The 15,427-nt window shown below is 34.3% G+C and overlaps 2 protein-coding genes across 2 annotated transcripts; both read right to left on the bottom strand.

Moving 5' to 3' along the window:
- Position 1: 1 nt before the first annotated feature.
- Positions 2 to 5,954, bottom strand: tmed8 (transmembrane p24 trafficking protein 8). Its single transcript, XM_079853077.1, has 6 exons — positions 5,836 to 5,954; positions 5,293 to 5,401; positions 5,102 to 5,201; positions 4,935 to 5,013; positions 2,443 to 2,733; positions 2 to 1,229 (listed from the first exon to the last, which is right to left on the bottom strand). The coding sequence occupies exons 2-6, from the start codon at positions 5,397 to 5,399 to the stop codon at positions 1,012 to 1,014; spliced, it is 795 nt and encodes a 264-aa protein (XP_079709203.1). The 5' UTR covers positions 5,400 to 5,401; positions 5,836 to 5,954; the 3' UTR covers positions 2 to 1,011.
- Positions 5,955 to 8,132: 2,178 nt separating this feature from the next.
- noxred1 (NADP-dependent oxidoreductase domain containing 1) lies at positions 8,133 to 13,423 on the bottom strand. Its single transcript, XM_079853822.1, has 6 exons — positions 13,181 to 13,423; positions 12,929 to 13,092; positions 11,274 to 11,454; positions 10,198 to 10,355; positions 9,139 to 9,337; positions 8,133 to 8,749 (listed from the first exon to the last, which is right to left on the bottom strand). The coding sequence occupies exons 1-6, from the start codon at positions 13,342 to 13,344 to the stop codon at positions 8,611 to 8,613; spliced, it is 1,005 nt and encodes a 334-aa protein (XP_079709948.1). The 5' UTR covers positions 13,345 to 13,423; the 3' UTR covers positions 8,133 to 8,610.
- Positions 13,424 to 15,427: the final 2,004 nt, after the last annotated feature.

Raw genomic sequence — 15,427 nt, 5'->3', positions numbered from 1 at the left:
TAAGAAAGCGGTCTTTGGTGTTTTATGCCCCCAACGGCGCCTTCCAGGCAGCGAGGGGATGGGTAGGTTTAAGGTTGAGGGTAGGGTTAGCTGCCTCTAAGGAGCCATTGGGGGCTTAAAACACCATCGAGCCAAGAAAGCTCTTCCAATGAACTTATCTGAATCATGAAACCTATATACTAGAAGTAGTTTTCTAGAAGCCTTGGAAAAGAGGCATAAATGTAAATAAAACGTCTTCAACAGGCCATCTGCATAGTGTCTATACAGACCTCAAACAACCCTTAATCAGCCTGGGACGTGTAAATATTGGATCAGTTACGCAACAAATGAGCTTTTGTGGCAGGAAATGGTTTAAAGTTGCAAACAAGCAGGCTTTAACCATTTGCCATCTTACTATAGTAAGCAACTACAATAAAAACACATGATATGAGGTTTCAAATACACCTTAACTAGCTGTGGCTTCCAGTGTCTTTCTGGCTGAGACTCAGTATTAGCAGTATGTAAGAAATAGTGTCTGATTTTGCTCAATGGAGGTCTACGTAATATTATATTAGACATAAAACAGCAAGAAACCAAACAAACAAACAAACAAAAACATGTATATCATTACCTGAATCAACAGTGGCTTCTGCCACGTCACCTGCAATTACTTTCTCACGGTCTTTGTTTGCCTTTTAAATGTGTAGAATTGTTTGAGAAGCTTTGGACCCGGTTCACCACCCATATACGTTCCCTGATTAGTTACTCTGTAGTTCCTGATATGTGATGCCACAGTTCTGTTGTGGTGTCAGACAATACAATTATAAAACATATATGGACCTTTTATATGAAATATATAATCTTGCACGTAACATCTTAAAGCCATATATATATATATTTTTCAAAGCAAATTTTTGATCTATGATAGGGCTTGGATAAAACAAAAAGCACAAATCAACAATAGCAAGAATTATACAGTGATTGAATACATACGATGATTTTTTTTTTTTTTTTAAATAAGCACTTGCTTCCTCAGGCACTGTAGTACACTCTGTAGAACAGAGTCTTATTCCGCCACAGCGAGTACGAGTTGTCAAACTTCAGCTGGTATGTGCCGTCTCCTGGGAACTCGTGGCTGCCGCCCTGCACTGCCAGATGACTGTCCTGACGGTACACAGGCAGGATCTCTCCCAAGTTCGAGTTGTTAACTGATTTCGAGCCCTTCTCAACATCTCCTGGAACCACAGGGCCTGTTTGACAAAACAATTGTCCATTTGTCACTGGAGTTTTCCTTACATGCATCTCCTTATTTTAAGTTTTGTAAAGTAAATCTTTTGGAAAGTCTCTTATGCTCACGGAGGCTGCATTTGTTTGATTAAAAATACAGTAAAAATAGTAATATTTTGAAATATTATTACAATTTTAAATAACCATTTTCTATTTGAATATATTTTTAAATGTAATTTATTCCTGCGATGCAAAGCTGAATTTGCTGAGCCAGTCTTCAGTGTCACATGATCCTTCAGAAATCATTCGAATATGCTGATTTGCTGCTCAAAGAACATTTCTTATTATAATCAATGTTGAAAAAAATGCTGTGCTGCTTAATATTTTTGTGAAAACTGTGAAACATTTTTTCAGTATTCGAACCGCATTAAAAAAAAAAAAAAATTGTAACAATGTAAAATTGATAAATGTAATGAGTCCTTGCTAAACAATTTCCTTATACTTACTGTCCCCAAACTATTGAACGATGGTGCATATAAATTATGAATGTATGCCGATACATTCTTTCTCATATAATAATAATAATAATATCAAATAATGAGATAAAAATTGGGGGGAGGTTGCTTAAAGGTGCAGTGTGTGATTTTGTAGCGCCATCTAGTGTTGAGGTTGTGAAATGCACCGGCGGCCGACAGGAAGTGATGTCATCGTTTGAGACAGCAGAGAGAAGCCAGTTAAACGATGAGGTTTCTTTACCAACAAATTAAGAAATTATGTTTACTTTATTATTCAGTAAAACGATATGTTATTGCGAATATTATTGTTACTTGTTCATCATTGTGTCAGTGTTTTATTCGCTGACTTTAGCTTGCTTCTTTGCACGAAGAACAACATAGTGACGAAACGCGCTCTGTAGTTTGTCCGTTTAGGGCCACTGTAGAAACATGTCAGCGCAAAATGGCTATTTCAATGTAAGGGGACCCGTGGTGTACGTAGATAGAAACGGCTCATTCTAAGATAATAAAAACATAACGGTTCATTATGTTAATTGTTAAGAATGTGAATGTGTGAACCTTGAAATGCAATGCAAGTTGCTTTGGATAAAAGCGTCTGCCAAATGCATAAATGTTCACACAGCAGAGGTTTTCAGAGAATGAGGTTGTGAGTCCTGAAAATGTACGGGTGTGTGTTAATAAACAATATAGGACTGAAACAGGACAGGAAGTACTCCCTCACCTTCCAGCTCGTCATCTTCATCCTCATCGTCACTGGATTCGCTGATGTGGACAGTAATGGCTCGGCTAGTGACTGGTGACCAGTCGAAGTAAACCCCAAAGCCAATGTCATAGCCATCTGTGGCAAACTCCCAGCACACTCGCTTGGCCTCAGGAACAACGGGTACGTGGACGGTCATAATGTCTCCGCGATACACCGTCACCACGCTGTCCTTCTCTTGACGCAGCTTAGTCTTCAGCTCCTTCACTGCCACAGAGGTCCACGTGGAGGCCGGATTCATCGGAGGAAGAACTGCAAAGAGAGAAGTGGCCGATCAATGAATATTCGTTCATTTAACACCTTGGGAATATTTGCACAGTAGTGTATGTATTCATATCAGCTCAAAATCATAAGAAAACAAGAAAGTCTATTTTTATGTACAATTAAAGCACATTTCCCCCAAAATTCTCATTACCTGGATACTTTTTAAAGAAAAAAAAAAAATATATATGTACTGTATATTTATTGAAAATTTTGAATATTTTTGCATTTGAATTATTTAAATGTATACATTAATAAAAATGATTTCATTGCATTATTGCACAATAATGACTGCACATTGGTTCACCTGGCAACAACTTAATTCTAAAATAATTTACTTAAATGCAAGACCTTAAATTGCTTATTGTTTTTATTAACTACATACAACAGCAATTTGATAAAGGCAAACTAATTTAAATAAACAATGATTTAATTAATTGTATTATTATCACCGCTGTTGTTTTGATAATAATAATAATAATTATTATTATTATCATTATCATTATTATTATTAGTAGCAACAGCAAGGTCATGGGTTCGATTCCCAGGGAATGCATTAACTAATTAAATGTATACTTTGAATGCAATGTGAGTCGATTTGAATAAAGCCATTGCCAAATGTATAATAATAATAATAATAATAATAATAATTTATGCATTTGGCAGACACTTATCCAAAACAACTTGCATTCAAGGTATACATTTTATCAGCTCATGCATTCCCTGGGAATCAAACCCATAACGTTGCTGTTGCTATTAATAATAATTATAATAATAAAAATTCCTCCACCAATTAATAGTAAATTAGTATAACTTCAGCTAATTGTAAATATGTAGACCTGACATATTAATAAAAAAATGAATTGAGTAGTCATGAGTTGTGCATATATCTGTTTATATTATATATCAATATCTTTTAAGGCAGCTTTCAACATGGTTTATGCAATCAGAGTCTGAACTTATGTGCTATATTAAACAACTTTTGTACTGCATACAACAAGACCTGGCCTATATACTGTACACTGCATGCTATGTTAAAAAGAAAGCATACCATACAGCACAAAGTAGTCACATGATCGCCTGCCCTATGGTGAATTGGAAGAAAATGCACATATGCTTATTCAGGTAAAGCATGTTATATATAGATTTTTTTGCGTTGAAAAAAACGAGATATGAGTGCAACAGCCAAACATGTTCGCCAAACATAAAAACAACAGGAAAAATAGCGCAATGGAATGCAAAAACCTGCAAAGAACTACTACTGTATGTTTGATATTTCATTTTTGCATGATGGTGACAGGCTGAAAGGTGCTGTTATTTTCTGTTTTTACAAAGAATTTATTACTGGTGTTATTGGCTGAGAAATGCATAGCTTTTTTATATGATTCCTGAGTATATAGGATATGTTTAAGATAAGTTTGTACATTATTTGCCTTCATATTTCATTCATATTTTCTGCGAAGATATTTGTTTTACATTTACACCATGTTGATCACTTCAGGTGTGGAACTTTTTTAACAAGATGGTTAATAAAGAGAATTTTACTTGAATCATATTGTAGTTGACCAGTTCAACATAAAAAACAAACAAAATCGAAATCGTGAATTGGTCAATCGTTTTGAAAAAAAAAAAATCTAGATTTTGGTTTTGCCATATCGCCCAGCCCTATGGTAAGGCAAGGGGTGTGATATTTCCGAAACACGCTGGAAGCGGTTGACCAATCACAACACACTGTTCCAGCTGACCAATCAGAGCACACCGCGCTTTCAAGGAGGAGGAGCTTCATAGAGATAGGAACTAAACAGAGCGTTACTGACGGACAATGTAATATGTGAAAAATAATGTGTTTTTAGAACATACGAGCATTAAAACCTATTCTAGTAGACCACAAAAACAAAATCAAGGCATATTATGACCTCTTTAAACAATAATGATGTGCACGAATAAATCATTTATAATAAAAAACTGCAATATTCCATAAAAAATAATAAAAAGAATTGTCAATTTTGACTGCATGGTGACTTGAAAAATGACATGTGTGGTATAGTTTTTTAAGGTTATAAATAGCACACTACAAACATCATAAACATCTTTCTTTTTTCTGACAGCTTCCTTCTCGAGGGGCAATGATGAAACATAATGAGAAGATTTCCTGTGCTTAGCTTCACCTCTCTAATAGGGGATGTGCTAACCTTTTTTCTCCCCGGAGTGTGAAGTACTGCTCTCCTGTGTGTCACCCGCTTCTGCCTTCCCCAGAGATGCGCTGGGCTCCTATTGACAACAGCACGATACATACAATCACACAGCACTAAAGCTCACTTATTTATATATACATCGGACAGGCTTGAAAGCAATATACCTCAGTAGACTGTGGAGATTCTTTGTTGTTGCTGTTATCGTCCATTTTGCTTTGGTTGTCCGGTTGGATTACTGTCCGGGAAAGGTCTGTGCTTTGAAGACTTCAAATTGACAGTGGGAAGGATGAGGTTTAAATACCCTTGAACCCTAAAATAACATTTTTTTTTTAAACTCATATAAACATGCACACACCTGTTTAAAGGGTTTGTTTCACAGTTTTTTGACGTTATACCAGGGAAAGAAGAAACAGACAGGGATGAGAGTCTAGATTGAAGCTCTGATGTCTCTAGTTTCTCCATCTCTAGAGCACAAAAAAAACATGACATACATAAATCATCACATTCATCACAATAGGCCACCTAATAAAAACTCACCTGAGGCAGGTAAGAGTTTTTCAGCTGACGAACTGTCTTTCAATGAACTTCATTAAAAAATTAAACAAAATATACAAGAACAAATAAAATTGGGTTTTTAACAATACATATAGACATCTGTCAATATAAGTAAGGCTGTTTGAACTATATTTTGTGCGTAATCGTCATTAACTGACATTTATACGAATCACAGCAACAGTTTTGACACGTCGCGTAACTAAAGTGTCATTCGCCATTAAATCATCAATCTCAGCAGAAGACACAAAACAGCATAAACCGCATTTGCTTTCAAATCAGACCCACCGTATGTGTTAAACCCACACGTACAGTATTGTTTCATAATATATGTTCATGCTCTTACCTCCGGCGACCCTGTGATGCTGTGGAAGCAACTGTGTTGCTTGCTTGACAAATAACGTTTAACGCCCCAGGAAGTCCGTTCATTTGTAAATACGTACTGTGTGTGAAGGCAGAGGAGACAAGTCTTTTCTCAATGGCTGCCAGACACAGACAAATATATAATAAAAGTCCTATGAAAAAATACTACTGCAAACAGTACACAAAGATGCTATAAGAAAGTTTGCTAGGAAATTTTAAAAGAAATGAGGAATTTACTTTTATTAAGCAAGGATGCATTAAATTGATTAAATGTGACAGTAAATACATTTATAATGTTTTAAATGATTTGTTTTTAATAAATACTGTTCTTTCTATTTATAAACTATATAAATAGTTATAGTTAGTATAAAGTATATATATATATATATATATATATATATATATATATATATATATATATATATATATATATATATTTATGCATAGAGTATGTATATATATTTTTTTTCACACACACACACACACACACACACACACACATATATATATATATATATATAATTTTATTTATTTATTTTCAACACATATATATATATTGATTGGAATTGTGGCGTTGCAAATGAGCTGATATTTAGTAAACAGCACTGGGACTGTATCAGCACTGTTTGTATCATTCTAAACAATTTTCATTGGCGGAGAAGAAAGATTCAAAATTATTTTTGTCTGCATATTTTACTATTAATTTAACTTAATAGTAATTAACTTAATTACTTGTTTTTATAACTTTTTGTGTTAAAGCAATATCACAGAGAGATGATTACAATGATTACTCATAAAGAGCCACACTTAATAACAATCAAGCTGATATTTAGCACTACAGTATGGAAGCTTGTTTCCGCCACTGAATAATAAATAAATAATAATAATTGAGACTTTTTATCTCACAATTCTGACTTTTTTTCTCACAATTGCGATATATCAAGTCAGAATTGTGACTTTTTTTTTCTCAGAATTGCGAGATATGAAGTCAGAATTGTGAGAAATAAAGTCGCAATTCTGAGAAATAAAGTCGCAATTGCGTGTTATAAAGTCAGAATTGTGAGATACAAACTATTCTGAGGTAAAAAAAAAAAAAAAAAAAAAAAAGTCTTTTTTTTCCTTAGAATTGGACTTTATATCTCACAATTGTGAGAAAAGATGTCAGAATTGCGCGATATAAACTCACAATTATGTGTTATAAAGTCAGAATTGCGTGATATAAAGTCGCAATTGCGAGAAAAAAAGTCAGAATTCTGACTTTATATCTCGCAATTCTGACTTTATAACACGCAATTGCGACTTTATATCTCGCAATTCTGACTTTATAACACGCAATTGCGACTTTATTTCACACAATTCTGACTTTATATCTCGCAATTCTGACTTTATAACACGCAATTGCGACTTTATTTCACGCAATTCTGACTTTATATCTCGCAATTCTGAGAAATAAAGTCAGAATTGCGAGATGTAAACTCGCAATTGTGAGATAAAAAGTCGCAATTATCTTTTAAAATGTTTTATTTTGTGGAGGAAACAAGCTTCCATACTACAGTACCTATGCTTATATGACATTATAATTTTTTTTATTAATCCGTCATCCTTTTGTATTATTATTCTCACTGTCACGCTTAGTTTGGGCCCTCTAGTGGTTAAAAAGAAGACTGCATGCATTTTGAGGAAGAATAGTATTGTTGTGCTGCGTGACTATATCGAATATGGTTCGATATGACAACCAGTTTAGATGGAAAAGATCTCAAGCTGAAGACATTACTGTAGCTTTACCCATTAATAAACACTGGAAAATAAATTCAAGCACAGCACCACAACAACCATAATGAAATGCCCCTCCACAGTAGATAATGCTTTACAATGAACTCTATTAGAGAGCTACATGCTAATTTATCTGTTCAATAAAACACCTTACTCACCTGTTGAGAAATAAAAACACCATCTCCGCGTCGCTTTGCAACACTTCAAATCCCTCACTTCTCGCCATCTCTGAAAAGCCAAGCCAATGTTAATTCTTGTTTTATTACAAGCTCTGTCACAATCTTTTTTTTGTTTGTTTTTTTTTGTCAGCAGACTCTCCTTTGTCTGGCGTTTGTTTAAAACGAGTGATTCCCTGAAATTTAGCGGCTCAAAGTCAACCTTTCTCTGTCATTGTGACAACTAACCACACCATACACACGTCAAAGTAGTATAGAAACCCATATCGACAGGTCTAAAATATAAAGACAGGCTTCCCATAGTGAATCAGGGTAAGACAAAACACGTTTTGGAAGAAGGACTGATGATGTATTGCTTTATTTAAATGTTGTTAATTTTGAACAAAAAAAGTTACATAGTGTACCTTTGAATCACTCTACAAAATAAAAAATTAAAATACAAAAAATATTTATTTTACATTGGTAGCATTACATGTTTTATGAGATAAGTGAACAGCTCTATTGTTTATTAGCTATTTCCTTGATTTGCCTTTTTCTAGTTATCTCTTGGCACATTAAAATGTACTTGAAATGTACTTTGCCTTGAGTGGCAAAAGTCTGCAGAGGATAAAACACAAATATAGCAGTAATGCAGCAGGGATTCAGCTGAGCCGACATACAAACTTCTCCCCCGAGTTTAATTAGCACTTATTTTAGAGACTTGCACACATCTGCACATACAGTTGGTTAATTATAAACAGATTGAACATGAACACAGGAATTTACACACTGAAACTAAAATGATTTGTCTCAGTGAACAAAAGTACGTCCTATCCTTCTGCTAGGTTTGAAAATACATTGTAGTACATGACTGAAATGCAGTCTCGCAAACCTTTATTTCTCAACACCAAATCAGTCAGTGGAGTGTCTTTAGTTTGTGCTTCGACCAAATTGATCCACGGAAAAAGGCTGTAAAACAACAGAGACAATATCTTATGAACAAAATGATAAAACTTGGTTATATAATAGTCAATATGAATATCAATCAACTACTATGGAAAAGGGTTGTTATTATTAAACTAAATGAATATTAGAAATGTTGCCTTGACAATAAACTGAAATAAGGTGAAGCGCTAAAATTATTAACTGATAATGAATAAAAACAAAAATTAAACTAAAACTGAAATAAAAATAAATCAAATCTAAATAGCAATATTAAAATAATAATAATAATAATAAAATGACAAAAGCACATAATAAAAGAACAAAAAATTACACTAAAGTTAGCATGAAAGTGTACAAATAAAAGCTATATTTAACTATAATAACACAGAATAAAAAAAAAGCTCTAGACTCACTCATCGGGTTTATGGGGATCAGATGCGCTGGGTGAATTTACAAAACTGTGATAAGTAAATGTCTTTGTTGAAACAGCGGTCTCAAACAGCTCATTTAGCAGGAGAAGAGTCTTTCCGGACCCCAGTTTGGCAGCCGAGCACATGTTGAGGAGAGCGTAGAGCACAGCTGATACCCATCTCTGATCCAGGAACAGCCCACCTTCAGCAAACACTCAACGTTTACTTAACGGCTCTTATAGAACACCATATGAAAACCACACGATATTGACTTCACATGACAGATGGATACAGACATCATTTGAGGGGGAAAAAATGGTATGCTGACATGTTACATATACTACTACAGTATTAACAGTAAATTATGCATAGTTACATGCAAATAACCCTAAACTAAACCCTAACCTTATAGTAAGTACATGTAGTTAAATTAATATTACTATGTATAATTACACTGTAACAAGTCACCAAGTCAGCGCTCACCAAGGATGTATTTATTTGATTAAAAATACAGTAAAATACTGTGAAATATTATTACAATTTAAAATAACTATTTTTTTATTTTATTAAATTTAAAATTTTCATTTATCCCTGTAATGCAAAGCTAAATTTTCCACATCATTACTCCAGTCTTCAGTGTCACATGATCCTTCAGAAATCATTATAATATGCTGATTTAATGCTCAAGAAACATTTCTTATTATTATCAATGTTGTAAACAGTTAATATTTTTGTGGAAACAAATGTCTGCGAGAGAATGAAACTATAATTTTTTTTTTCTATAACATGTCCCCTTAGGTAGGAGCTCCGTGTGATGCATTTTCTTTGATGAATAGACTGTTTTTTAAATATTTACTTGGATATTACTATTTTATATATTTAAATATGACAGATTTTTGACCGGTTCATGTAAATATGTTAATATTTATAACAATTATAATAATATAAATAATGTTATTTATGTCTTCATATATTAATGTCTGTAAAAATGACAGATGGGTATAAACATTTTAAAGGGGAAACACAAATGTATTGTCAAGGATACTCCTAGTTTTTACACACCATTCATCGAAAGAGGAAGTGATGCCGAAAGCACTTCCTTGTGCTTTAAAGCTGCGGTAACTTGATTGTGGAGGAGCCAAACTGTAGTGACATCATCACAAGCCACAAACTCATACTGAGGTTTAATAATAAAACTGTGTTCAAGAAGCATTGCAAGCCTGAAAAAAAAAAAAAAAGATTTGAGAAGATCATAAGCTGATGCTTAACTATTGTGTGACATATTGTGGCTACATGTGAAGGTCAATATATTAATATTTACATAAAATAATAATTTTGCAATAAAAAAGAAACTGCATTATTTATACATTTATTTAAAAAAATGAAAAATAACTAACAAAGAAATGTTTTAATGTAAGTTTCCCTCAAAATCTAAGTATAGAGTGCAACAGTTCCCTCTCCCTTTTTCAGGTGCTGGTTCCAGAAGTATCTTTTCCATTCGTTTTTCCAATAGGGATTTTAAAAGAGTCTTCGTTAAAGAGTTATACGCCATAAACCAAGCCAATCAGCTACGAGGTGAATCCCAACACTACAAACTTTGATATGAAGCAAAAAAGTTTTAAAAAATTGGACAAAAAGACAAAGGTACTTCACAGCTTTAGTGAGGGAAAGAACTACAATCCCATGAAGCATTGCGAACAGCATAATAGAACTTAAAACTATGGAGAAATATAAAACTACTCATTTACGAATATATATAAAAACAATATATTTGAAGTTTATTGCAAAATATGCATACACAAACACTTCAGTATTTTGAGAGCGTAGAGAGATCGACGTCATTCGCAGTGCTTCATGGGAGTGGGCGGAGCTAAAGAGATCTTTCAACTCTCTGATTGATGTAATTTTCTGTACAGCATCATGGGTAATGTAGTTTTTCACCAGGAATTCAGCTGTTCCAACACGATTATTTTATCTACTTCTTCAGCAGAAACAAATAGGGCTGTCTTTAGAGTTTTTACTTCCGGAAGCGACTGCTGCACTCTATAACCAAAATCAGATTCAATCAACAGATATCAAAGCACAGGAAAGTGCTTTTAGTGGGTATTATTCAAAATAAAGCTAATAATCTGAAGTACCTGTTCAATGGCACTGCTGAGGTGAAACTGTACACAAGACAGTCTGAAGAAAGATGGCAGCGAATGTCTGAGCATACTTGAGGAAGATGAGAGGGCAAGACACAGAGGAAGAGCAAGCCTGCCCATTTAGCCAGTCTAATGTTGTCAAAGTAACACTCAACGCCAAAGTTTGAAATTTCCCCTGTGGATCAATGAAAGAAAAGACAGAATTAAGTCAAGTCAAGTATATTTGTATAGCGCTTTTCACAATACATATTGTATCAAAGCAGCTTCACAGTATTAAATCAAAATAACACAACAAGGTTTGTTTCTAGTGGAAAAAACGTCCACGTTTGGTAAGGCTGATCAATAGTATTATTGATTGATTAAATTAAATTAAATATCCCCAACTGAGCAAGCCAAAGGCAACAGTGGCAAGGAACCGAAAAACTCCATCAAGTGACCTAATGGAGAAAAAAAAACCTTGGGAGAACCCAGGCTCAGTCGGGGGCCAGTTCTCCTCTGGTGTTTATGAACTAGGATTCGGATTTAACTGTAAGATTAAGAATATTATATGAATGCCTGGCTGAAGAGATGCGTCTTTAATCTAGTTTTAAACTGGGACAGCGAGTCTGAGCAACGAACAGTATCAAGGCTATTCCAGAGTTTTGGAGCTAAATGTGAAAATGCTCTCCCTCCTTTGGTGGATCTGGATATCCTAGGTATGACCAAAAGCCTCGAATTTAGTGATCTTAAAGAGCGCGATGGATTATAGGGCAATAATTAACCAGTAGATCTTGATGAAAATACAGGCTTATCGATTAGGGCGCACCAGTCCTACGATGTCAGATGTAAAACCAGGTCTGATTTCAATCTTAATGACAACCAGACTCGGGAGGATTTTTATGAGATGTGAAGCATTAGAGTGGAAACTGCTCCTGACTGCATCAATAATCACCCTGACAAGAGGACGCCAGCGGGTCGCAGGCGCTCGACCTTCACATGTGTTTCTACAGTAACGCCTGTGCACCATCCTACAGATCAACACACTCACACATCAGTTCAGCCACACAGTGTTGTAACGACTATGAGAACTGATTCACGTGTAGTTAAGCAGCTTTGATTAAAAAATAAAAGAATTCCTACTAAAGATATTTGTGCACTATGTTTCATTGACATATTTTAATACAGAATATATGCAACTAGATGAATTTCTACAATCTTTTAATAAAAAAAATGCTTCTGAGTGCATTTAGACTGCAAAAAGTTTGGGGTCAGTATAAGAATTTTTGCCTCTTATGCTCACAACGGCTGCATTTATTAAATTAATCGCGATTAATTGCATCCAACATAAATATTTTTGTTTATATAATATATGTGTGTCAGTGTGTGTATATATTATCATTATATTTAAATATATATTGTATTTAAATGTATGTGTGTACTACACACACACATTTATGTATGTATAAGGATCTCAATGAGTGAATAGTTAAATTGTACACATTTTCAGTGGTGAAAACCCAAATGTGGGTCACTTTACATACAGCTGATACTTTTACTTTTAAAGAGTAATGTCTGAAGAACAAATACTGTTGAAAGAAATTTTAAAAAGTATTGTTTCCCTCCACCAAAATAACTGTGTGGAACATAACTGTACATCTATACTCACTAACCTAAGGTCTCAGGTCTTTTAGTTGAGATGTTGATGTCGCATGGCATGAGGTCGGATGAATTCAGGAAAAGCTTTGCCAGCTGTTCGCCCACGTGACCTCCACCCAGTATGCCAACAGACAGATGTGTGTTAGCAGTGCAGCCATTCTCAGCGTTCAGTTTCTTTCTGTGGGAAAATGTACACGATAGTCGACAGTAATAATAATAAAAACGCCGTCTATATGAGATTAACAACATTGCTCGACTGTTCTTACCTTAACAATCTGAAAAGTTCATAGACAAATACAGCATGCGCACATCCACTTACAGTCAGCCCGGCAGATCGACCGCGCAGAAAAAGCAATTCTTTCTCAACTTCACTGAGTCCAGCCTCAAATCCGAGAGAGTTTAAATTAGTAGTGAAATCCAGCATTTTCATAAAACATTTAAATCGCGGATCGTTAAAGTTACAGGTTTATCGTCGTAAACAAGTCCGGTTTCTATAGTAACTAGTTCAAACTGTGTGAAACTAGAATAATTTACGTGAAGTTTTCAAAATAAAAGTCCCAACGGTAAAATTGGCACTTTATTCAGAATCTAGAACATTTAAATATAGAGACATTTCATGTTCGGAGACCTATGTTGACATGCTGAATGAAAATTTTATTCATAGCAAGTTTATAAAAATAAAATATAAAATAATTCCAACTGAAAAAACAACAACAACAACAACAAATAAACAAAACAGAAAAAACCACTGTACAAGGTATTTATGATACAAATGAAAATTAACACAAATAATTACAATAATGTACAATGTCCCACCCTATAACATTCTTTTGTACACTGTACATTTAACTTCATAAATTGTGTACAACAATATGCCGTAAGAAAAAGATGAATAAAAATGATACAGATGCAAAACTGTACTCATCATGTATTGTTTTCTTTTCTCAGACTATTACATCACTACTTCAGCCTTTGGAACATTTGCAACTTGCTAGTTTTGTTCATTCCCTTCATTAGAGATGAGAAACTGTCAGTTCATTGCCATAACAATAATGTGCAGTTTAATTGTTCGATACACAAATGCATGGGAGGAATAAAGTTGAGATCCACCAAGAAAAGAATCTCAGTGATGTGTAAATTTGTTTTGTACGGTCTGTTTTGGAAGTGATAAAACCAGTAAACTAGACTACAGTATACTAGACTAGCATTTCACTAAACGCTAAATAGATCGGTTATTTTACAGAAGGCAAAGGGGTATGTCAACTAAATGAAAAACAGCATTTCAGGGTGTCCAGGAAAATTCTGTGCTGTTTTCTTTGTTATTTAACAGTGATCAGATGAACATGGAAACTTTGCCAGGGTGAAATTTGCCTGTAATCTCATTTGGCCAAAGGATTTATTGCAGTGATGGTCGAAAACAGCTGTTTTATAAGATGACTGACCAGACAGTTTCTTAGGGCAGAGTGAAGACTGTAATTGCAACTGTACTTAACTAATTATCTAACTAAAGTGATGCTATATTGGGGGGATCTTGCTACTAATGCCTTTTCTTTAATGAGAAATAATCAATATTTGTACCACATGCTGGTAAATCACTTACCAGATTACACCGGCATACTCATAAACGCATATTAACCAGCCGAGGATTGAGTAGGTACATAAACGTTCTCTCTGCAAGTGCTGATATAAAGTTAAAACAGGTAATGAGCTTAAGAGAATATGTTTAAAACAAACCAGAGGCAAAACAAATATGAAGTCCCTATTTACAAGCTGACAGTACTTATCAGGCTACAAACTCCAGGTACTGTATATGAAAACTTGTAAGCTGTTTTTATTGTACATTGCGGCGTTTTGTTATTTCTCTCTAACTCATGCAAAGGGTTGGCATTCTATGGGAAGTGTAATTACAGCATTTTACAAGCGGAAAAGGAAGACGGCTGTGTAAGTTAATGCTCCAGTCTTTGAAGGGAATTAGCTGCATGCTTTTAAAAAATAGGTATTATTATTCTTAATGAACTATGAAAGGTTTTAAAACTAAGTTATGTTTAGTTTCGTTCGACTGAAGATATCATGTGGCACATACAATAAAACCAAGTTTAGTCACTGATATTGGCTAATGTATCAGTATTAGAACTTAAGAACTTAATTAAGAAATTGTAAAAGTATTGCAATTTTAAAACCTTCCCTTTTAACATTAAGTTTTTGACTGATCTTTTATATTGTAAGCGAGGAGACTAGTCGTTTTTTTATATGCGAAGAGAGAATCTGCAGACTTCCTGCTTGTAAAACGGGTTAAGAAACAAATGTTTGATGGATCTGAGAGTATTCCATTCTTATTGGTAGCTAAAAGCGGAAATCAAATTAACTAATAAATGTTACATTCAAAAATGATATCTAGTGTACTTTGTAAATGGTCCAGTTTTAAGGACGTCCGTAGTTTTTTATAAGTATAGTAGGAGTGGATTCTGTTTGGGCCTGCAAATAACCAGTAAAAACTAAGTGTGACTTTCATT

This window comes from Squalius cephalus (assembly GCF_949319135.1).
Source record: "Squalius cephalus genome assembly, chromosome: 20".
Taxonomy (NCBI): Eukaryota; Metazoa; Chordata; class Actinopteri; order Cypriniformes; family Leuciscidae; genus Squalius; species Squalius cephalus.
The sequence above is the reverse complement of the archived record's forward strand: the minus strand, read 5'-3'. Positions and strand labels throughout refer to the sequence as shown.

Coding starts and splice junctions, on each gene's coding strand:
- noxred1 (XM_079853822.1), bottom strand. CDS start 13,344: ATGAAAATGCTGGATTTCACTACTAATTTAAACTCTCTCGGATTTGAG. Junction 13,093..13,180: donor GAACTTTTCAGATTGTTAAG/GTAAGAACAGTC, acceptor ATTTTCCCACAG/AAAGAAACTGAACGCTGAGA. Junction 8,750..9,138: donor GATCCCCATAAACCCGATGA/GTGAGTCTAGAG, acceptor GTTGTTTTACAG/CCTTTTTCCGTGGATCAATT.
- tmed8 (XM_079853077.1), bottom strand. CDS start 5,399: ATGGAGAAACTAGAGACATCAGAGCTTCAATCTAGACTCTCATCCCTG. Junction 2,734..4,934: donor ACACTCCGGGGAGAAAAAAG/GTTAGCACATCC, acceptor CTCTCTTTGCAG/TTCTTCCTCCGATGAATCCG. Junction 1,230..2,442: donor TGAAGATGACGAGCTGGAAG/GTGAGGGAGTAC, acceptor TTTGTCAAACAG/GCCCTGTGGTTCCAGGAGAT.